The sequence below is a fragment of the Rattus norvegicus genome, chromosome 5 (genome assembly GCF_036323735.1).
Source record: "Rattus norvegicus strain BN/NHsdMcwi chromosome 5, GRCr8, whole genome shotgun sequence".
In the NCBI taxonomy this organism is placed as follows: Eukaryota; Metazoa; Chordata; class Mammalia; order Rodentia; family Muridae; genus Rattus; species Rattus norvegicus.
The window spans coordinates 151834688-151856731 of NC_086023.1; the positions used below are offsets into that span (position 1 = coordinate 151834688).

At 50.0% G+C, this 22044-nt stretch overlaps 1 protein-coding gene across 2 annotated transcripts; it reads left to right on the top strand.

Moving 5' to 3' along the window:
* Window positions 1–8763: 8763 nt before the first annotated feature.
* Window positions 8764–20987, top strand: Slc30a2 (solute carrier family 30 member 2). 2 transcript variants are annotated; one of them, NM_001083122.1, is made up of 8 exons: window positions 8764–8886; window positions 9556–9764; window positions 11782–11928; window positions 13541–13694; window positions 14856–15027; window positions 15735–15840; window positions 18525–18659; window positions 18945–20987. In NM_001083122.1, exons 1-8 carry the CDS (start codon window positions 8837–8839, stop codon window positions 19088–19090), a joined length of 1119 nt encoding a protein of 372 aa, NP_001076591.1. In that variant the 5' UTR covers window positions 8764–8836; the 3' UTR covers window positions 19091–20987. The 2 variants fall into 2 exon arrangements, with proteins under 2 accessions (NP_001076591.1, NP_037022.1); NM_012890.2 differs by lacking the exon at window positions 8764–8886 and having other exon boundaries at window positions 9494–9764.
* The last annotated feature ends 1057 nt before the right edge of the window (window positions 20988–22044 follow it).

A 22044-nucleotide genomic window follows, 5' to 3' on the forward strand; every position in this document is an offset into this window, starting at 1 on the left:
AGTTTTTCTCTATTTGGAACTCACTCTATACCAGGCTGGCCTTGAACTCAGAGATCTGTTTGCCTCTGTCTCCTGGGATTAAAGGGGTGTGCCACCATGATTGGGCCTACACATAGCTGGGTAGGATCTTGCCACAAAGTCACTGCTCCCTTCATCCATTTATCTCCTTGATCACAGGATTCAGCTCCATTCCACCTCCTGGTGCCCCTTTATTACTTGAACCATACATTTCATATTTTTCCGTTCTTAGTTTGTTCCTTTTCACTAAAATACTCTTCATACGACTAAAACAGAGAGCAAACTTTCTGCAGGACTTTTTGGAGACTTCCTTGGTCAGTGGAATCAATATAAATCTCTTTACCTTAGCCTCAGATAGACTCTTCAGACAGGGGCAAAAAGCAGTCAAATCCGCATTCTTCCAAACAACAACAACAAGAAAAAAAGGTCAGGCCTGTCACAATACCCTCCTCCCAGTACCAACTTCTGTCTTAGTTAAGGTTTTACTGCTGTGAACAGACACCATGACCAAGGCAACTCTTTTTTTTTTTCCAAGGCAACTCTTAAAAGGACATTTAATTGGGGCTGGCTTACAGGTTCAGAGGTTTAGTCCATCATCATCAATGCAGGAACATGGCAGTGTCCAGGCAGGCATGGTGCAGGAGGAGCTGAGAGCTCTACATCTTCATGTGAAGGCTGCTAGGAGAAAACTGACTCCTCAGGCAGCTAGGAGGAGATATGTATGTATTATGTCTGTCTGTCTGTCTGTATTATGTATGTATGTGTATGTGTGTATGTATGTATTTAAGGCAGGACTTTCAACAGATCCCTATTTGAGACAGGGTCTTTCTATAGATCTCTGGATATCCTGGAACTTACTATGTAGACCAGGCTTGCCTTGAACTTAGAGATTGGCTTGCTCCTGCCTCCTCAGTGCTGGGGTGTATGCCATCACACTCAGAACATACTGAATTTGAGGACAAGCCTGGGATCCGTGAGATGTTCAAAAACAAGACAAAACAAAAAACAAACCTTAGAGCTGCCATAGATATTTCTACAGGTCAAACACTTAACCCAGCAACTCTGCAATTTCCAATTTCCCTGTTCAGGTGACACGAGACACCGTTTAGACTTCACCTACCAAGGAACGCACATTGGTCAAGCTGCCCCACCTGTGTTCACTTCAGAGAGTTTCCCTGTGCCAGGTTGGGGGTCATTGCTAGTCCTGACACTGTGCTTCAAGCTTCTCTGTGTTCATGCGTGTGTGTCGTGTGCTCACAGAGTGCACATGTGAGTATGGTACGTATGCAATGGGCCTGCAGAGACCAGAGATTGATATGGGGAGCTGCCCTTGCTCTCACCACCTCCTCCCGCTTTTTGAGACAGGGTCTCACTATGTAGCCTTGACTGGCCTTGCCCTCTCTATGTAGACCAGGTTGACTTTGAACTCACAAAGGTCCTCTTGTCAGTATTGGGATTAAAGGCATTAAAAAAAGAAGAAAGTGCCCAGGCTCGTCTTCAGCTATCTCTGCCTCTTGAACGCCAGAATTACCAATGTGGGCCACCATGCCTCGACTAATTTTTTGGTTTTGTTACGCAATTTCTTTTTTAGTTAGTGATATGTACGCAGTTGTAAAATTCAGTGAATTATTGGAACATATAACTCCTTCACTAAAGTCAAGCTAAGAAAAAGAATACAAGCTAGCCTTGGAACCTTCCTATGCTCATGCTAGCCCAGCTCCTGACTGCAGGGGCTGTTACCCTGCTGTTTTTACTCTCACACACCTGCTTTTCTTCTTTTTCTTTTTTTTTTCTTTTAATTTTCTTTCTTTTTTTTGGGGGGGGAGGGAGAAGACACCACAGTTCAACCTAACTAAGAACAAAACAATTTGGGGGCTGGAAAGATGGCTCTGTGACTAAAAGCACTCGCTGCTATTGCAGGGGACCTGGTTTTGGTTCCAAGCCCCCACACCATGGCTCGCAACTGTCTGTAACTCCAGTTCCAGGGGACTCAAAGCCCCCCCTCTGACTCCAAGGCCACCAGTGCACAGATATACATGTAGACAGAGCACATGAAAGAAACAAACTTTTACAACTGAGGCCTTTTATTTAATTCCCGTCTCAAGCCGTGAATTCACAGGGAACAGGCTTCTATCTGCTAGGTCTCTCAGTGCGCATGCTTCTCGGGGTGGGATGGTGGCTGGTGCTTCAGCGGTACCCAGGTACCCTTTTCTTTGGCTTTTTCTTTCCTTCCCGTTTGCGGGAGTCGCTTCAGACCATACTCAGCATACAAGTTAGCTCTCTCGGAATCTTGCCCTTGACCTGTTTGTTTACAGTGCCAGTAGCACTGGCTGACGCGGCACACTGTGCCAGCTTCGCCATGGCGACACTTATGGTGTGTTTCACTTTGATCCATAATTGTTTCTTTGATGTCTGCAATAGGGCTGTTTTTGTAAACTCATACATATGTGGCCAAAGGAGTTAGTCCATGTTGCCTGAGCCCAGTGAGCAGCTGTTGGGTGCCCGCCCTCTCTCCCACTGCGACGAGACACCTTGTAGAATGACCGCTGGATGAAAGCACTTAGCTCCTTTACAGTCTTTTTTTGATATTTTATTTACCTTTATTAATGTGGGGGAGGGGAGACCCATACCACAGCCCATCTGTGGAGGTCAGAACGGAAACTTACATGGAGTCTGTTTTCTCCTCCCACCACATGAGTACCAGGTCACCTGGCTTGGTGAGACCAGCTTCGTCCGCTGAACCCTCTCCAGAGTCTTATTCTCAAGTATTTTCCCACAGAAGACTTTAAAAGTCTTTCTTCTTTTAAAAGTCTGGCTTTAGAAGCCAGAAAGAGAAACGGGGCATGGTGACCTTGGATTCCAGCACTCTGGAGATTGAGGCAGGAGGATTAAGAAGAGTTCAATCTAGTCTGAAATATATAGGTAGAGTATGTCTCAAGAGTGGATAATTTAGGGCTGGAGAGGTGGTTCAGTGGTTAAGAGCACTAACTGCTCTTCCAGAGGTCCTGAGTTCAAACCCAGCAACCACATGGTGGCTCACAGCCATCGGTAATGGGGTATGATGCTCTCTTCTGTTTGAAGACAGCTACAGTGTATTCATGTAAATAAAATAAAATCTGTTTTTAAGAAAAAAGGAAAGAGGAGTGGACAATTTAAAAATGAAGACTGAGGTTTCCTTGAAATGGCACCATAACAGGTATGCAACATCCTGCTTCCAAGTCATCTGTCCATGTTACTGACTAGAGAAGCAAGCATCATCCCCACCCCACCCCCATCATCAAGAGGAGACAGGAAGCAGCATTTACTCGCTCCAGATAGGGAACCAGCAAAGTACAGATGAACCAATGGGCTTTATCTGGGTTACATACAGGAATGTGGGTCAGAGGTTTCCTCCAGGTACAGCAATGACTCAGATAGCGGTATCAGGAAAACCCTACTTCAGCACAGGCCACAGGTCAAAAGTTGGAAACCTAGAACACTCAACCTAACATGTGGTCAGCTCAGCAGGTTAGGGAGGGTCCTTTCCAGGCAGTTAAGTTGGAAAAGCTTTTTCCTGGCTTCTGCTTCTACTATGACTTTTTTTTTTTTCAAGACAGGGTCTTTCTGTGCAACCTTATCTGTCCTGTCACTTGTTCTGTAGACCAGGCTATCCTCCAACTCACAGAAACCTGCCTAGTGCTTCTACCTCCCACGTACCAGGAGTAAAAGCATGCGCCATCACTGCCCAGCTTTACTGTGACTTGCTGGGGCAGATCAGCTTATCTGAGAGTGTCTCCCTGAAATCAGGCACTGCTTATTTAAGCTTGGGGAAAGAGGGGCCTAGAGAATCTAGTCAGTTTCAGGGACTTCCTGAAGATACTGACTGTTTACTTCCTGACTTAAGGAGCTTTTCCCACAGTAACACCTTTTTGTTTCACCTCTCCGTAAGCCCCCACTCTTAAAATATCCTGTTATTTTATCACCCTTTTAACATAATGCATCTGAATTAGCTTCCTTCCAAGATACAAGGCTTTAATCTAGAAGGAAAACGCTACACAACGCATTCTCAGCTCTCTTTTGTTCCTTGTACCCGGGGTCTAGCCTTGATCTCACTATCTAGTTGATAATCCTGGTCTCCTAATTCTCTTGCCCTTACTTGCCAGACGCTGCCCATCTTGTGAAGTCTTATTTCTATCTATTATTTATTTTCGAGAGAGTGTCTATGTGGACCAGGCTGACCTCTAACTCAGAAATATCCTCCTGCTTCTATCTTTTTTTTTTTTTTTCTTTTTTTCGGAGCTGGGGACCAAACCCAGGGCCTTGCACTTGCTAGGCAAGCACTCTACCACTGAGTTAAATCCCCAACTCCCTGATTCTGTCTTTTAAGTGCTGGCTTACTTGTCTTATTTTATGTGTATAGATGGGTTGTACTGCCTACATGTAAGTGCACTGCGTGTGTGTCAGGCACCAGTGACTTCAGAAGAGAACCCTGGATCTGCTGTACAGACAGGAGGGGTTTATGCTCCTGGTAGATGCTGAGAAATGAAGGCCTCCTCCTTGTTTGTTTGTTTGTTTGTTTGTTTGTTTGAGATGGGATTTCTCTGTGTAGCCCTGGCTGTCCTGGAACTTGAGCTATAGATCTGCCTGTTTCTGTCTCCCATGCGCTGGGATTAAAAGCATGAACTGCACCACCTCCTGGCTTGAAGTCCTCTTGAAGACCAGTGGGTGCTTTTAACCATGGATTAGGTTAAGTGTGTGTGTGTGTGTGTACGCGTGTTGAACCCAAGGCCCAAAGAAGCACCCTTTTACTGAACTACATCCTCAGCACAAACTCCTCCAAATCAAATCAAATTCTTTCTGAGGATACAGGGAAAGGCCAATTCAAATGCAGTTTCCCCCCTGCTAAACTCTCAAGGCCGAGCTTCGGACACCAGATGCACACACTAGGCAAGCAACTGATTTCCACAAAAGCGGGTTGTCCACAAATTGAGTTCAGCTCTGCTACTCTCTGCCTGCAGTGCTAGGCCCTCAGGACAGTCCCCCTTCTCTTCTGACGCCAAGCACAAACTCCAGGTCGTTTGTTTCATCTCCTCGTGGCTTCCCTCCTAGGGTACCATCAATTTGCTGAGAATCCTGGGAAATGATAACTTGACATGTATTAGTTCATTAGAAAAGATATCATGACAGAACCAGATAAAGGACGGAGGGCAGGGTGAACGGGAAGGGGTGGAGTCGCTCCATGCCCTCTCTAGACACACCAGCTTCCAGGAACCTTCCTGTGTTTGCTATCTGAAGCTTCTGGAACTCTCCCTGTCCCTGTACGGATGGGGGAGGGGATGCGGGGGGGGGGTGGCATGCATGTACTGGAGATGTCCTCGTGTAAACACAATTAAATTGCAACCCTGAGCCATTTGATTAGATGAGAAAAGTCAGACCCAATGCTAATAGTTAGGTGACAAAACCAAGCAGAGCCTGTCTGTTCACTTTCCTCGCCTCAGATACTGAGCAGGGCCTCTCTGGTTGGTCAGGCCAGAGAATTCTTTTATGATCAGCTCCTAAGATTGGAATTTCTGTGGTTCAGGTGGGGGAGCAAGGCACGAAGATCAGTAGCTCAAGAAAATTCATGGTCAGCCTAGGCTGGCTCAATCCGGTCTCAAAAAAACAAAAAGTAAAATCAAAAGGAATTTAGTTGGGTGGTAGCTTGCAATCCCATCACTCAGGATGCTGAGGCAGGGGGATCTTAAATTCCAAGACAGTCTTAATTACATCGGGAGACTGTCTCAAGTCAAACAAGCCATGCCAAACTAAATTGTGTGTGTGTGTGTGTGTGTGTGTGTGTGTGTGTGTGTGAGTGTGTGTTCACATATACAAACATATAAACGTGCATATTGGAATATGGATTTAAAACAAATCTGTTGAACTGGGCATGGTGGTGCGCACCTTTGATTCGAGTGCTTGGGAGGCAGAAGCAGGCAGACCTCTGTGAGTTTGAGGCCAGCCTGGTCTACAAATCAAGTTCTAGGACAGCCAGGTCTGTTACACAGAGAAACTCTTGTCTCAAAAAACCAAAACCAAAACCTTGAGAATTTATGTGTTTGGCACCAAGGAGGAAGAGGGTGCTCTAACACTGTCGCCGTCTCTCTACCTTAGGTAAGATAGGGCAGTGATCCTACAGCAACTCCCTTGAACAGCACTTTCTGCCTCTCACCCGATTCATGTTTATAGGAGCAGGGACTGCACTAAGGGCTTTGTGCCTAGTAGGGGTCCTCTGCCACCAAGCTCACACTCCAGGACTTTTTCACTTTGGGACAGGTCCCTGAAAGTTGCCCAGGCTAGCCTTCTGCCCAAGGATCCTGAATTCCTGGAACGCAGGCCGGTGTGACCTTGTCGAGTTCTCCTATTTATTTCAATTTAATTTCACAGGTGTTGAGTGCCCACCCACATGCTCAGCCCTAAACCAGGAAGACCAGGGGTCTTCGTTAGGGTTTTACTGCTGTGAACAGACACCATGACCAAGGCAACTCTTATTTTTTTTATTTTTTTTAAAGATTTATTTATTATTTATAAGTACACTGTTGCTGTCTTCAGACGCACCAGAAGAGGGCATCAGATCCCATTATAGATGGTTGTGAACCACCATGTGGTTGCTGGGAATTGAACTCAGGACCTCTGGAAGAGCAGTCAGTGCTCTTAACCACTGAACCATCTCTCCAGCCCCCCAAGGCAACTCTTATAAGGACAACATTTAATTGAAGATATCTTACAGGTCAGAGGTTCAGCCCATCATCATCAAGGCAGGAACATGGCAGCATCCAGGCAGGCATGGTACAGGAGGAGCTGAGAGTTCTACATCTTCATCTGAAGGCTGCTAGCAGAATACTCAATCCCAGGCAGCTAAGATGAGGGTCTTAAAGCCCACGCCCACAGTGACACACCTACTCCAACAAGGCCACACCCACTCCAAGAGTGCCACTCCCTGGGCCAAGCACACCAGGAGAGGAGTGTCTGTCCCTGCTCCCAGGCACCGAATTCCAGGCCTATGCACTACACCCAGAAATTTTGTTTCTTCTGCTCCCCACTCTTTGAACTGAGAGGGTTTGGTATGGGCTTCTTTTCATTATTCTTGTTTATTGAGAGAGGGCCTTCAAGTCTTAAGTACCCCAGGCTGGCCTCAAGGTAGCTATATAGCTAAAGAGAACCTTCAACTTCCGATCCCTTCCCTCTCCACCTCTGCAGAGGTGGGACGACGAGCCTATACCATCACCTGGTGAATGTGGTGCTGTGGCTGGAACTCAAGGCTCCACACTACCAGCTGAGCTACCCTAATCCAGTCCTTCCTCCATCCCCTTGAGACAAGGTCTCATTCTAGCCTGGGCTACACATGGCCATAGTCCTTCCTTCTCCCACTCTGGGCCCTGGAGATAGCCTCCAAGGATTTATTGACCAGTCGACCAATGAACTACACCCCCCCACCCCCACCCCCACCCCCGTTATACTTAACAAGCTGTGGTCATGAAGACTCTAGGAGAAGGAGTGACTGAGCAGGGAAGTCATCAACCGGAAGGAGATACCCATCAGCAGTCAGTACTGGGGTGTGGGGGAGGGCGAGCCATAGGGCCCAATCCCCAAGAGATAGACTGTTTAGAGTACATTGGGCAAGCGGAGTACAGTGGGCACATGCCTTTAATTTCAGCACTGGAGAGGCAGAAGCAAGTTTGAGGCCAGCCTGGTCTACAGAGCAAGGAGAGTTCCAGGACAGCCAGGGTTGCACAGAAACCTTGTCTCAAGGAGAGGGGGGGGGGGGCAGAAGGACGGAAGGACGGACATGTGGGGCGTGGTCTTCTCGGTTGAAGGTACCACGCCCTCTCAGGAATTTTCGGGGCTTCTGGGGTATACAGGCTGCTGCAGTAAGTCTGTTCTGCCCAGATAGCATCGATTAAAAAGACAGGACACTGTTCTTTGTAGAGGTAGAGATAAAGCAGCTACTCCAGATCGCAATCAGAGAGTGCAAGGCAGGAGGAACTTTCAAAGTGGATCTGTAACTCCAACTACTGCAGTCCGTTGGGCACGGCCCCAGCAAAGGGCTGCAGCCACAGGGCAAGAGCACCAGCCCACTGTGGGAATGTCATTCCCTTGAATCAAGAATCAAACTCCAGGAAGTCTCTCTTCCCCTTGGCAGCCCCCATCAAAGCTGCTAGTAGTCACATCCCTGCCCTAAGGGCAATCAAAGAATTTTCTTTCCTTTCGTTCTGCCGGTTGTTGTTTGGTTGGTTGGTTGGTTTTGTTTTTTGAGACATTGTGTAGCCTTGGAACTCACTCTGTAGACCAGGCTGGCCTCGAACCCAGAAATCTGCCTGACTCAGCCTCCGCATTGCTGGCATTAAATGTGTGTGCTACCACACGGGGCTGATTTTCTAGAAACCCAGATTCCAAGGCTTTTTTTTTTTTTTTTTTAAATTCCTATGGGATTCTGGGAAGAGCGGGTGCTTTGGTCACCTAGTCCTATCTTAGCAACTCTGGGCAACTCTTAGCAAGTGCTTTCCTCTTTGCTCCAGGCAAAAACTTTAGGTCGCTGGCCTCTCGGCTCCTTCAGGCTCCGGACGCAGGAGACGGGTCCTGGGGGCAGAGCAGCGATTCCCTTTGCAGCCGGCCGCCCTTCCCCCTCCCCGCGGGCTTTTGCACACGACGCGCTGCGGGCGGCTTCACACGAGGTGGTGAGGGCCGGGGATAAAGCGAGCGGGCGCGGGGCGCAGAGGCAGGACCAGAGCTGAAAGTAGAAGGTGACTGCGAGCTGCCATCGTCCCGCGCGCAACTTCGAGGGCTCACCGGGAGAGGTGGCATGCAGACCATGGACAAGCAGAACCTGCTGGAGAGCACGCGCGGAGCCCGGTAAGTTCAAGCCCCAAGGGGCGGGAATCTGGGCGGCATCACACGCACCTCCTCTTTGACCATCTTGGCTGTGGTTGGTCTGGGCGGGGGCTTGAACTGGGACCCGATCAGAGGGATGGGGTGAGGCAAGAAAAAGGAAATTGGCAGGGACCTCGTAGCCTCAGGGATCACCTGTCTCACCTGGCCAAGCACACAGATCCTGAACGCTGCCAGCCCGTGCGCCCGAGTAGGACCTAGGGTGCCTGGAACCCCGCCTTCACTCCAGCACTTTGATCCCGGGTAGCCCTGAGGTGGGGAGGCCCTGTGCCCTCGGGTGCGCTGAGCTATGGTCTTTAGCTGCTGTCTGAGCCAGAACTCTGTTCTCTCTCTGAGCTCGACCGGACGGACTGCCCTTTGGCTAGTTCGCAAAGACTCTCCTCAGCCTGGGGATGGGTGGAGGAGGAGGGGACCATCCTAGAACAAGGTCCCAAGACTTACCTCCCCAGTACCACCCCCACCCTCCTCGTAACATTGGCTGCTTACCTCTGCTTACCCGCCAGCCACTGCGGCGTTTGGAGTGTTTTTACTTGTTCTAGAAACTTCGCACCAGCCATAACACCAGAGACTGGCTCAGGGCTGCCTCCCTGCCTCCGGCCAAGCAATTTTTTCTGCCCTAACCCTGGCCTCCAGGTCTTTCTTTGGAGCTCTGTGGAAGAGTGAAGCTAGCCGAATCCCGCCTGTGAACCTGCCCTCTGTTGAACTGGCTGTCCAGAGCAACCATTACTGTCATGCGCAGAAGGATTCTGGAAGTCACCCCAACTCCGAGAAGCAGAGGGCCCGACGCAAACTCTATGTGGCCTCTGCCATCTGCCTGGTGTTCATGATTGGAGAGATTATTGGTAAGGCCGTGTGTGGGAATCAAGTGAAGTTGTTGCGCGGATAGGCCGAATGCTCACATCAATGCTAATGGCACTAATAGCCACCCCAGTTTAATCGCTTAATTCTCTCTCTCTCTCTCTCTCTCTCTCTCTCTCTCTCTCTCTCTCTCTCTCAGTAGCCTTGGCTGGCCTTGAACTCATGTCTCTGTCTGCTCCTCGAGTGCTGGGATTCATGGTGTGTGACACCACAACCACCAGTATTCATTTGTTTATTGTTTTTTTCGAGACAGGGTTTCTCTGTGTAGCCCTGGCTGTTGTAACTCCCTCTTACGCCAGACGGGCTTCGAACTCAGAGATCTGCCTGTCTCTGCCTTTCATGGGCCACTACCGCTGGGCTAACTTTTTTTTTTTTTTTAAGGTAATCTCTTGGCTAGAGCCATGGCTCTGTAGTTAAGAGCACTGGCTGCTGTTCCAGGGGACCTGCTTCCCAGCATCTACCTGGTGGCTCATGGTCATCTGTTATTCTAGTCCCAAGGAATCAGGGAATCAGATGCCCTCTTGTGGCTTCAGTGGGCACCAGGCATGTGGTATACATATATACATACATATATACATACATACATACATACATACATACATACATACATACAGGTAGGCAAAACACATACACTAAGTTAATAATAAAAGAATTAAGAAGAGCCCCTACTGAGGCCTGAACTGGATTTTCTGTCAGTTGGGATTAACGTCTGAGACAATCTGCTGAGGTGCATATTGAACTAAACAAAGTGAACCTGGCCTCCAGGTTCTCCCAGCATCCTTCAGTCTCTACATGGCAAACTCTGCCTTCAACCTGAACTTTCTAGCCCAGGGGGCTGAACTTCTGACCCCAGAGGCTCGGTCCTGTATAATCCAGACATTTCGGTACCCTGCCTTCCTGCCTTCTTGTCTTCTTGTTCATTCTTGTTTGTTCTCTCTCTCTCTCTCTCTCTCTCTCTCTCTCTCTCTCTCTCTCTCTCTCTCTGTCTGCACACTAGAGTGCCACCTGCTTTTTCTTCCCCCTCCCGTCTCCCTCTCCATGACAACTTCCCTGACCCTCACAGGGACCAGTGAACTCACCTGAGTGGTTTCCCAATAAACCTGCCTTCATATATACTTTTAATCTGCTTGAATTAGCTAACTTCGCCAGTGGAGAAATGACTTACCACTTTCTTTTGTTTCTTCCTTTTTTTTAAAAGAAGATTTATTTATTTATTTATTTATTATATGCGAGCACACTGTCATTCTCTTCAGACACACCAGAAGAGGGCATTGGATCCCATTACAGATGGTTGTGAGCCACCATGTGGTTGCTGGGAATTGAACTCAGGACCTCTGGAAGAGCAGTCAGAGCTCTTAACCACTGAGCCATCTCTCCAGCCTGTCTTCTTTTCTTTGAACTTTTTTTTTTTTAAGTTAGATGGAATTTTTCTCTGTAGCCCTGGCTGTCCTGGAAGTCATTCTTTTTTTTTTTTTTTTTTTTTTTTTTTTTGGTTCTTTTTTTCCAGAGCTGGGGACCGAACCCAGGGCCTTGCGCTTCCTAGGCAAGGGCTCTACCACTGAGCTAAATCCCCAACCCCCTGGAGGTCATTCTTTAGACTTAAGGCTGGCCTCAAACTCATAGAGCTCCACCTACCTCTGCCTCCTGAGCGCTGGGTTTAACGGTTTTTGCCCCCCTCCCACACACACACTGGGTTCTTCCTCTGTGTATCCCTGAGGTGGCTTGGAACTTGGCTTTGCCTCAATTCAGTGACTTGTCTGTCTCTGCTGGGATTAAAGGTGTGTTCCACCATGGCCTGAGCCTGGGAGTGGACGTGAATGAATTCCACAGGAGTAGTTGTGACTCAAGAGAAGAGGTCAGGTGCTCATGTTGTACTGAGAGGTGCAGAGACCCTGAACCCAATGGGCCTCATCTTCCAGGGCTGATGGGCTCTCTGCTGTGCACTACTGGGGGAGCTGGCCCTCTGGGGGAAACTCACCGCCCTGGCTCTCAATTCCTCAGGTGGGTACCTGGCACAGAGCTTAGCCATCATGACCGACGCGGCCCACCTGCTCACTGATTTCGCCAGCATGCTCATTAGTCTCTTCTCCCTCTGGGTGTCCTCCCGGCCAGCCACCAAGACCATGAACTTCGGCTGGCAGCGAGCTGGTAAGGATCCTCAGTGGACCAGAGATGGGGTTGATCAAGAGAAAGCATGTGGGGCCTGGTATGGTTCTTTGTTTGTTTAGAATTTTAAATGTTTTTTTAAAAAAGATTATTTATTTATTTTATATGACCACACTGTCGCTGTCTTCAGACACACCAGAAGAGGGCATCAGATCCCATTACAGATGGTTGTGAGCCACCATGTGGTTGCTGGGAATTGAACTCAGGACCTCTGGAAGAGCAGACAGTGCTCTTAACTGTTGAGCCATCTCTCCAGCCCATTTTAAATGTTTTGAGTCAGCATCTCTGTAGTGCAGGCTGGCCTTGAGCTTTTAAGTAGCTGAGGCTACCCTTCCTGTTCCTCGTGTCTCCACCTCCTGAGTCCTAAAATTCCAGGCTTGTGTCCCGCCCAGCTAGTTTTCTTGGAGCCTTGCTGTCTGTATTGTCCATTGGGGTGCTCCCATTTCTGGCTGTGCAGTATCAGTTTACAGGATCTTGAGAGGTAGTCCAGGCTAGCCTCTAACTCACTCTATAGCCCAGGCTGGCTTTAAACTCACAGTAACTCCATGTCAGAGCCAAGAACTGGAATTAGGCATGTACCACCCCAGGAATGCCACGCTAGGACAAGGTCTCTTAGGGGGATCCCTAAGTAAGGCCAAGAACGTAGCTTCTGTGGAACAAGAGAGTGTCTACCTTGGCTTCTGTCCTCCCGAAACTCCTGAGCATCTGGGAGCTACTAGTTAATGGAGAAGCAAAGTTTACCTTGCTTAGAGAGTAGTGGCTTAGAAAAAATGGCATTAGCATTGCCCATTGCTAGGGCTCAGCTCTGAGAGAAGAAACAGTCAGTAAAGGCACTGCCTTGAGTGGTTCGTTCACTTCTGGGTTGGCATAGATACTTCCCCTGAGGGAGAGATGGCCTGCTGTCTTCAGCCTCCATTTATCAATTGAGCAAAGCAAGGAACTTGGGATGGCCCAGCCCTTAGCACCTGCTACTCTTGGTTCACAACTGTGATTCCAGCCTGGGGAGGGGGGAGGGCAGGGGCGGTGGTGGCGACAGCTTGATCTGGGCCCCCTTCTGACCTGCTACCTTAATTAAAGTAGGCAGTGATACTACCTTTATTTGAGGGTGGAAAAAAAAAAAACTAGGCATGCACCCTTAATCTTAGCACAGGGGAGGCAGAGGCAGGTGACTCTCTTAAGTTCAAAGGTAGCCTGGTCTACATAATGTGGCCCCAAATAAACAAGAAAGGGAGGATCTCAAAGCCAGGCAGGCACCCTGCCTTAAACCCATATTGTGCGAAGGAGAGGGACGGGGTGCGCAAGTGCTGGAATGACGGTAGCCCTCTTACAGCATGGTCACCAGCATGCTAGCTACAATATATATTAGTGTCCGTTTCTTCCCATATAGAACAAACAGGGTTGGCCTCGATGACTCTGTAGCTCCGATGTTCACAGACATCGCTGGTGGGATGAGATGGGTCCCGAGGAGCTGACAAGGAGACCCAGGCCTTGATGTTTCAGTAGGAGGGCCTAGCATGGAGTGGGTAGGCCCTCCCACCCTTACTCCACCCACAACCCGGGCTCAGGTTGCTGTTGTGGTTGGGCTCCTTTCCAGAGATCCTTGGAGCCTTGCTGTCTGTACTGTCTATCTGGGTGGTGACCGGGGTGCTCGTGTACCTGGCTGTACAGCGGTTGATTTCTGGAGATTATGAGATCAAAGGGGACACCATGTTGATCACTTCGGGCTGCGCTGTGGCTGTGAACATCATGTGAGTGTGGCCCCAGTTCCCTCCCCTCCCCTCTCTCTCTCTCTCTCTCTCTCACACACACACACACACACACACACACACACACACACACACACACACACACACACTATCCCCACCACCATTGCAAGCCTCCATCAGCTCCCAAGGGAAGGAGTCTGCGCTCCCCTTCCAGGAGCTGTAAATGAGTTCAGAGTTTAAGGCATTCCACCAGGACAGAGTTTCCCCCATGGTTTTGAGTTCTGGCACTTGCTTCACATCATCTCGTTTAGACCTGAGGGCAAGGACATGGGTGTTATGGAATGTTATGGAGCAAGTGGGTGCCTGGCAGGCCCATGGCAAGGTGTGCCCCTGAGTAATTCCAACATGCAACAGATCTGGTATAAAGGAGGTTTAGCAGGGGAAGGGAGAGGAGTGAGGACCTGGGAAGGGGCAGAGGCAGAGGAGTGGACGTATAGACAGGCAGAGGGGAACAGAGCCAAGAGGGCAGAGAAGAGGGGAGGGGTACAGGGAATGACAGAAGGGGGGTGGGGAGAGGGGTGGAGGGGTTGCACAAGTGCTGGAATGGCAGGCAGTCCTTTTATATGTAGCCCACACCTGACCACCTGGCGGATCATGATGTGAGCCATTGCTAGGTCCCCGGGAGGAGCCTAATGCAACCAACCGCCTGTAAGCTAACAGCCAGAGGTTACAGACACACCCCCCCACACACACATTTTGTGTCTGAGAATAACCTCCAAGGCCAAACACAGCAGTCGGGTGTATCTGGTCCATGCTGGAACAGAGGCTAAGTGAGGTTGACATGGCTAAAACTGCTCTCACTAGGAAGGGCCGGTGGGCACAGCATGGGTTTGTGGGTCTTCTGTCTCCTGTGCTCACAATCTCGGTCTTCCCACTTGTAATGTGATGGGGTGAACCTGCTGACTTCATTGCCCGCTTGCTCCGAAATTCAGCTCTGGAGATTGAGCTCAGACAACCTCCCATTATGGGCAGAGCTCTTGGCCCTGTGGCTCTGAGCCAAGGCTGTAGATTGCTAAGCCTGAGAGGCTCACCGAGTACTGAGGCCTCAGGATTTCACTGGCGGGGAGGCAAGCCCTAATGGGTAGACTGTGCCTGGCTGATTTGAAACCTCATCCAGCCCCTGGGCTTTGTCTGTCTTCACAGAATGGGGCTGGCCCTCCATCAGTCTGGACATGGACACAGCCATGGGCACAGCCATGAGGACAGCAGCCAGCAGCAGCAGAACCCCAGTGTCCGAGCTGCCTTCATTCATGTGGTTGGGGACCTTCTACAGAGTGTGGGCGTCCTGGTGGCAGCCTATATTATATACTTCAAGGTCAGAACGGGGCACAGGTGGAGAGGGATGGGCTAGTACCTGGGGCTGCCCTGCACAGGGCTTTTTCCAGGCTGGGCTCCCTCCAGTTTGGGATGAGAGAGTAGAGAAAGGGAAGGAATATTTATGTAATACTTAGCAAATCTTGGCACCTTTTTTTTTTTTAATTTTTTTTTTTCGGAGCTGGGGACCGAACCCAGGGCCTTGCGCTTGCTAGGCAAGCGCTCTACCACTGAGCTAAATCCCCAACCCCGGCAGTTGTTTTGTATGTGGTTCCGGAAAGTCCTGTAACTTGTCCAGTTTCACATAGGCTGTGAAGCTGGATCTAAGCCCAAGACTGTGTTGCTGAAGCCCGGGCATTGCACATCACACACACAGGCAATGGGAGGTAGAAAGAGCCACTTGTGTGTCCAAAGCTGTATGATGAATGAATTGCTTGGGTCTCATTCAGCCTCAGTTTTTCCACCTGTAAAATGGGAATGGTGAATGAACTACTGGGACCTCTTTTTAGCTCTGCCTAGATCTCAGCTCTTTAGGAAGGTGCGTCCTGAGCTCTTGGTGGAGAATAGAATAGAAAACTGATGGACAAGGGCCAGAGTGAGGCCTCTTCTCACCCTGAAGAGCGACCTCCCCTGATAGAGCGCTGCTGGAGGGAAGGAGGGAGACCCAGGCTGATGCTGATGAGGCCCAGGTTTGTTTTCCTTCTGCAGCCCGAGTACAAGTACGTGGACCCCATCTGCACCTTCCTCTTCTCCATCCTGGTCTTGGGGACAACGTTAACCATCCTGAGAGATGTGATCTTGGTTCTCATGGAAGGTAACTTGGACCTTAGGGCTCTGGGGTGGGTGGCACACAACCTTAGGTTGTGTGTGGAAACCAGAGCTTGCCACCCGGGTGTCTTCCTCAGCCGGATTTTGTTGTCATTGAACCAGAGTCCCACTGTGTAGCTCTGGTTGTTGTCCTGCAACTCACCACGTAGACCAGGTTGGCCTCAAACTCACAGATCTGCCCCTGCCTCCCAAGTGCTGGCATTAAAGCTGAGTCGCTGTGCTCAGCTCTCCCCCAGACTTTTAAGACAGTGTCTTAGTTAGGGTTTACTGCTGTGAACAGACACCATGACCAAAGCAGCTCTTATAATGACAACATTTAATCGGGGCTGGCTTACAGGTTCAGAGGTTCAGTCCACTAGCATCAAGGCAGGAACATGGTAGCATCCAGGCAGGCATGGTGCAGGAGGAGCTGAAAGTTCTACATCTTCACCTGAAGGCTGCTAGTGGAAGACTGACTTCCAGGCAGCTAGGATGAGGGTCTCAGAGCCCACACCAACAGTGACACACCTGCTCCAACAAGGCCACATCTCTAAATAGTGCCACTCCCTGGGCTGAGCATATTCAAGCCATCACAGACAGGGTCTCACGTAGACCAAGCTTGAACGCACAGGTTGTCTGCCTTTGCCTCTGGAGTGCTAGGACTAAACCTGCTACCATACTCACCTCACCGTGTTTTTTTAAATTGCGTATTAGGGTCTCTCACTGAACCCAGAGCTTTCTCAAAGCTGGGCTGCCCAGCAAGCCATGGTGTCCTTGTTATTCATCTCCCACCCAGCTCTAGGGTTCCTGAAGAGATTTTGGTTTTGTTTTGTTTTGTTGTTTGTTTGTTTGTTTGTTTGTTTGTTTGTTTTTGGGTGCTGGGCACCTGAAGTCAGTCATGTCCTAACTTTACTCCCTCACCCATCTCTCCACATCTGAGGCTCTCTATAATTAGACTAAGCTGACTGGCCAATAAGTCCCAAGGAATCTGCCTGTCTGGGATTACAAATGTGCACACCGAGTGCATGTGTGTGTGTGCACGTGTGTCTAGTGCGAGTTCTGAGGGATCTAACAGGCATCTAGCTCTGTGGTTACCAGCTGAATTGTCTCCCCAGCCTGCCTTTGGGGCTCTCTTTCAGCCTGTGTCTAATCAGCCTCAAGGATGGTGTGGATGTTTGGAGAACCACTCCACCGCACTGGAGTGGGAGCCGGGCTCTAGGACCTAACACCGGTCCTCAGGGCTCTGAGCTGACCAAGTGTGCCAGTTCCCAGCTGGGTCTCAGCCAGTGCTCACCCTCCCTGTAGACCCTGGGCTGCCTCCTCCCCAGCTTGGAATGTGTCTTCCTTGGCTGGTCACGTGGCTGAGTGGCCTTGGTAACACCTGGTGTTCCAGCCATTCCTCCCCCAACAGTCAGGTGCCTTTGAGCAGGAGGACTGGGATTCGGGTGTGTTCTGGGTTCTGTGGTTTTGTATGAGGGGCAGAGTTTGAAATAGCATCTTTCAGCATCATCCTGGCCCTGGAACTCAACACCAGGTTGGCCACAAACTCTGCCTTCCAAGCGCCAGGTTTAAAAGCATGTACCTCCAAACCCAGCAACTCTTTTTTTTTTTTCAATTTTTTTCATTTATTTATTTATTATGTATACATCATACAGCTTTCTGCCTACATGTATGCACCTGCAGGCCAGAAGAGGGCACCAGACCTGATTATAGATGGTTGTGAGCCACCATGTGGTTGCTGGGAATTGAACTCAGGACCTCTGGAAGAGCAGTCAGTGCTCTTAACCTCTGAGCCATCTCTCCAGCCCCCAGCAACTCTTAAAAATGAAGATTTTATTTCATTTTTGAGACAAAGTCTCAATTTATAGCCCTAGCTGTTCCAGAATTCACTATGTAGCCCAGACTGGGCCTCACATTTACAGAGATCCACCTACCTCAGCATTCTGACTTCTAGGACCTTTAAAGGGTGCTGGGAATTGAACCTTGATCCTCCAGAAGAGCAGCAAGTGGTTCCAATCTCTCTAATTCCTTGTTTTTGAGATGGGGTCTCTATGTCCATCTCAGACTGGACCGCCCCAGCCTCCCAAGTGTTGGAAATAGAGACGCATGTGGCCACAGATGCTGGGTGAATCTACCCCAGCTCAGTCCTTTCCCACAGCTCTCAGGGCACTCATCCTGTTCATGCCCCAGCGGCAAAGTGGGCTATAAAATGATCTCCCTGGAGTCACCTCAATTCACGGGGTTCAGGGACAGTTGGAAGAGTAGAGCTCAGGCCTGGGGTTGGCAGGGGTTCCAAGGCAAGGCAGTTAAGGCATCCATCCTATGTGACTGCCGCACCTCGTGGGCCCACATCTGTAATCCCACCACCCAGCAAGCTGAAGTAGAATCTTCCCAGACCAGTGTGGGGGTGCATAGCAACAAGACTCTGTCTAAAAAGCAAACAGTTTAAAATGAAAATTTAAGTAGGGTTCTGCTCTGGGCACTGACGTTATAGCTGTGAGCAGAACCGTCTCATGTTCTTAGAGTTTCCAGACACAGATAAATCATTGGGGCGTTGTGGGGGGTTGATGTTCCCTGTGAGGGATGGGAGCCTCGTGGAGCCGCTGGTCATGGAGGCCTTCTGCATAGGTAGCCCTGGAGGAATGGGGGAGGGAGGGGCGAGACCTTTAGCATTGTGTTCGATGTCCCCAGGGACTCCCAAAGGTGTGGACTTCACAACTGTGAAAAATCTTCTGCTGTCCGTGGATGGTGTGGAAGCCTTACACAGCCTGCATATCTGGGCGCTGACAGTGGCCCAGCCCGTGCTGTCTGTCCACATAGCCATTGGTGAGTACTGGTCGAGGGAGAAGCGTCCAAGGGCCTGGGCCCTTCAGGAGGGTTTGCCAAGGTCTGGCCACATGCTAAGCATGCCCTTTGACCTCGACACTGTGTTTCTGGAGAGAGATAACTCCTTTGTACAGGGGAGAGGCGAGAGGGGGTGAGTGGATGGGGGAGACAGGCTCAAGTTCTCTGGCTTCCCTGATGCAGGACCACCCCCTAGTGTCTCTTGTCCCCTAGTCTGTGCCCCAGGGGTAGACGTGAATGCAAACACCCATGTTTCTCTCTTCCTAGCCCAGAATGTTGATGCCCAGGCTGTGCTGAAGGTGGCTAGGGACCGCCTCCAGGGGAAGTTCAATTTCCACACCATGACCATCCAAATTGAGAGCTACTCTGAGGACATGAAGAGCTGCCAGGAGTGCCAGGGTCCCTCGGAATAACTCCCTGGCCAGACACCATCTCATTGGAAGTATGGCCAAGACCTGAGGGCAGAATAGTCCGTGTGCAGCCGGGACCCCAGGATCAAGACATGGCCTGGTCCACTACACCATGGGACTCTCCTAGGATGGGGACATAGCAGACGAGGCCCCACTTCTCTTTCAGGACTGTGTTTAGGCTGGATCCTGGACTAATGTTATGCTCACACCACAGCTGGAGAGACACTGAGGCGCAGAAAGGGATTTTGGGGTGTCCTTGTATAAGCCAGGGTCTCTGTCTGAACCAAAAGTTGAACAAGATCCACGTGTCACGTGACTGGATAGTTGGAGCTCCCTTTAAAAGAATCGGTCACATTGATAAAAGAGTTTTTGAACCGGAGTCAGGGGGAAGATCTGAGGATGTTTTATTAGAATTTGGGAGAAGGAAAAAAAAAAAACAAACCCAATCACAGTCCAGGCAAGCCAAGCCGGACATCTCAGCAGCTGCTGAAGGAGAGGGAGGTTGGAGAGAGAGCCAGGGCTTCTGAGTTAGGGTCAGCAGTGGAGTTCTGTAAACAGCTGGATGGTTATAATGGGGGAGCGGGTTAAAGGAACAGTGAGAGTGTCACACACCGGCAAGCAGGTGTGCGTGCACACACGATTTAAAGACAAAAATGAAGAGAGGAAAAGGGGGAAGGAGAAACCGGCTTCTGAGTTAGTTTGGGAAAGCGAGCTAACTTAGCGGTTAAGGTCTATAAGCAAGTGCCTGTATGTGGGACCCCAGGGAACCATGAGTGACCTAATCAAAGAACTAATTGTTCCTTGGCATGTCTTTGGGTGACTGACCGGCCCAACTGAACAAACTCTGAAAGACTGCGTAGAGGTCGGGCCGTAACTTGGTGGAATTGTTCCTCTCTGTCTTTAGGTGAATTTCTGTGATCAGTGTCAGGTAATCAGGTCTGAGCCACCCTCGAGGGAGGGCTATGGGAGGTTGGGACAGGTTAACTCCATCCTCACCAGGGGTAGAAAGAACCTAGTTTCCATTCTTTTGTCCAGGAGGAATTTGCTCCTAGGGGATCCGTCTCTGATTAGCTTTACTGAACTGGGAGAAGAGCCTATGTCTTGGCTATATAACATGGCTTGCCAAGGCCTTGGGGACAGCATTCATACAACTGCCCCCAAGACATGAGGCCAAGGGGCACCTGAGGCTTCCCTCTGCCTTGCTCACTTTGACTGTTGGGCCCCAAGTGACTTCCTGGAAGAGAAGGAGGAAGAGAGGCCTCTTCATAGGGAAAAACCTGGCTGGTTCCTTCCTGGTACCCCAGCCCAGGAAGCCATGTCAGTGGCCTTAACAGGTGGCAGGGACAGATTCCAGTTAGCTCTTGTTCTCATAGCCCCAGGGCCAGGCCACTTCCCTTGACCTGTCTCAAGAGATAGAAGATCCTGCTCTGTTGCCTAATCGACCGTGACCTTATTAGGGGTGAGGACGAGTCCAGGGGCTGACAGGAGGGGTGTCCTTGGAGTCCATTTGAAGAATCCTTAGAGCTGGCTTGAGGTTACAGGCGCAACAGTTGAGAGATGTCCCCAATCTTATACAGGTGACAGGCCTGCCTTCGTAGGAAGTCCTGGGCCAATGTGTACATGTTCATGCAGGCCAACTGGTTGTCACTTCTTAGTACCCGTGACTCACACGAAGACCAGGGACATCCTGACATCTCCCCCACAGGAGTGTGCAGGCAGCCCAGCCTGGTGGTTGTGTATTGGTTTCTTTGATCAGTGTCCTGGAAAGGCTCTTGTGAAGGGCCAGACAGGCCTCCCACGTTCCTGTATTGGCTGCCCTAGCACATAAGAGGAAAGGCTAGGTGTTGGCCTCCACCAACACCACCCAATTTTAAAAAATAAATGGCTAGCATTTGCTTTATGTGTGTGAGTATTTTGCCTTGCAGGTATCTATGTGCACCACCTGCATACTTGGTACCAGTGGAGACGAGAAGGCATCAGATCCCCTGGAACTCAAAGATGGTGGTGAGCCACCCTGTGGCTATGGGAACTGAAGCCAGCGGTCTCTAACCCCTGAGTCATCTCTCCAGCTGCTCAGTTTCTGTTTTGTTTTTCAGACAGGCTGCTCAGGTAGCCCTTGAGATAGCCTTGAACTCCCGGTCATCTTAAATTTTTTAAAAAATTGATTATTGTGTGTCTGTGTATGGGCGTGGGCATGTGTGTTCTATACTGAGCTAAGGTCAGAGGACAACCTCAGGGAGTTGCTTCTCTCCTAACACTGTGGGCTCTGGGGATGGACTCCAGGTCACCAGGCCTGCCCTTTCCCCCACAGAGCCATCTCACTGGCCCTCTTGTCTCTGCTTCCTAAGCTGTCATTAGAGGTATACAGCAGACATCAGGCTTTTTCGATTCTTAGTTTTAGATAGCCCGCGCTAGCCTGACCTTCCCATCCTTCTGCCTCAGCCTCTTGAGTAGCCTGTACCCGGCCCCCATGTCTTTGAACTTCCCTCCAACTGTGAAGAAAAACTAGGCCTTCCAGCACTGTCCCACTGATTGAGGGTCAGGTCTGTGTGAAATCAGTGTGGACCTGGAATGGGGAAGATAGACTCCTCCAGTCTCAAGTAATCAAATGCCCACCCCTCAGCCCCCATTAACCCCAGGATTTAGGAGGATTCAGGCGTCACAGTGTGCCACATCCTTATACCTCTCAAGAGATGGTCACCTGGGACCCCTTTCAGAGGGGTCTCCTGCCCCTGCCCCTGCCTCCTGAGTATTGGAGACTATAGACGCCAGCCACCAGAGTCTCTTCTTTCTTTCTTTTTAAATTGTGCGTGCACACACACATACTTATCTGTATGTGAACCACAAGTGTGGGTGCCTTCGGGGGCCAGAAGAGGGTGTTGGATCCCCGGGAACAGGAGTTATAGGTGTTTGTGATCCAATGTGGGAGCCAGGAACCCAGGAAGGGGTCCTTTGCA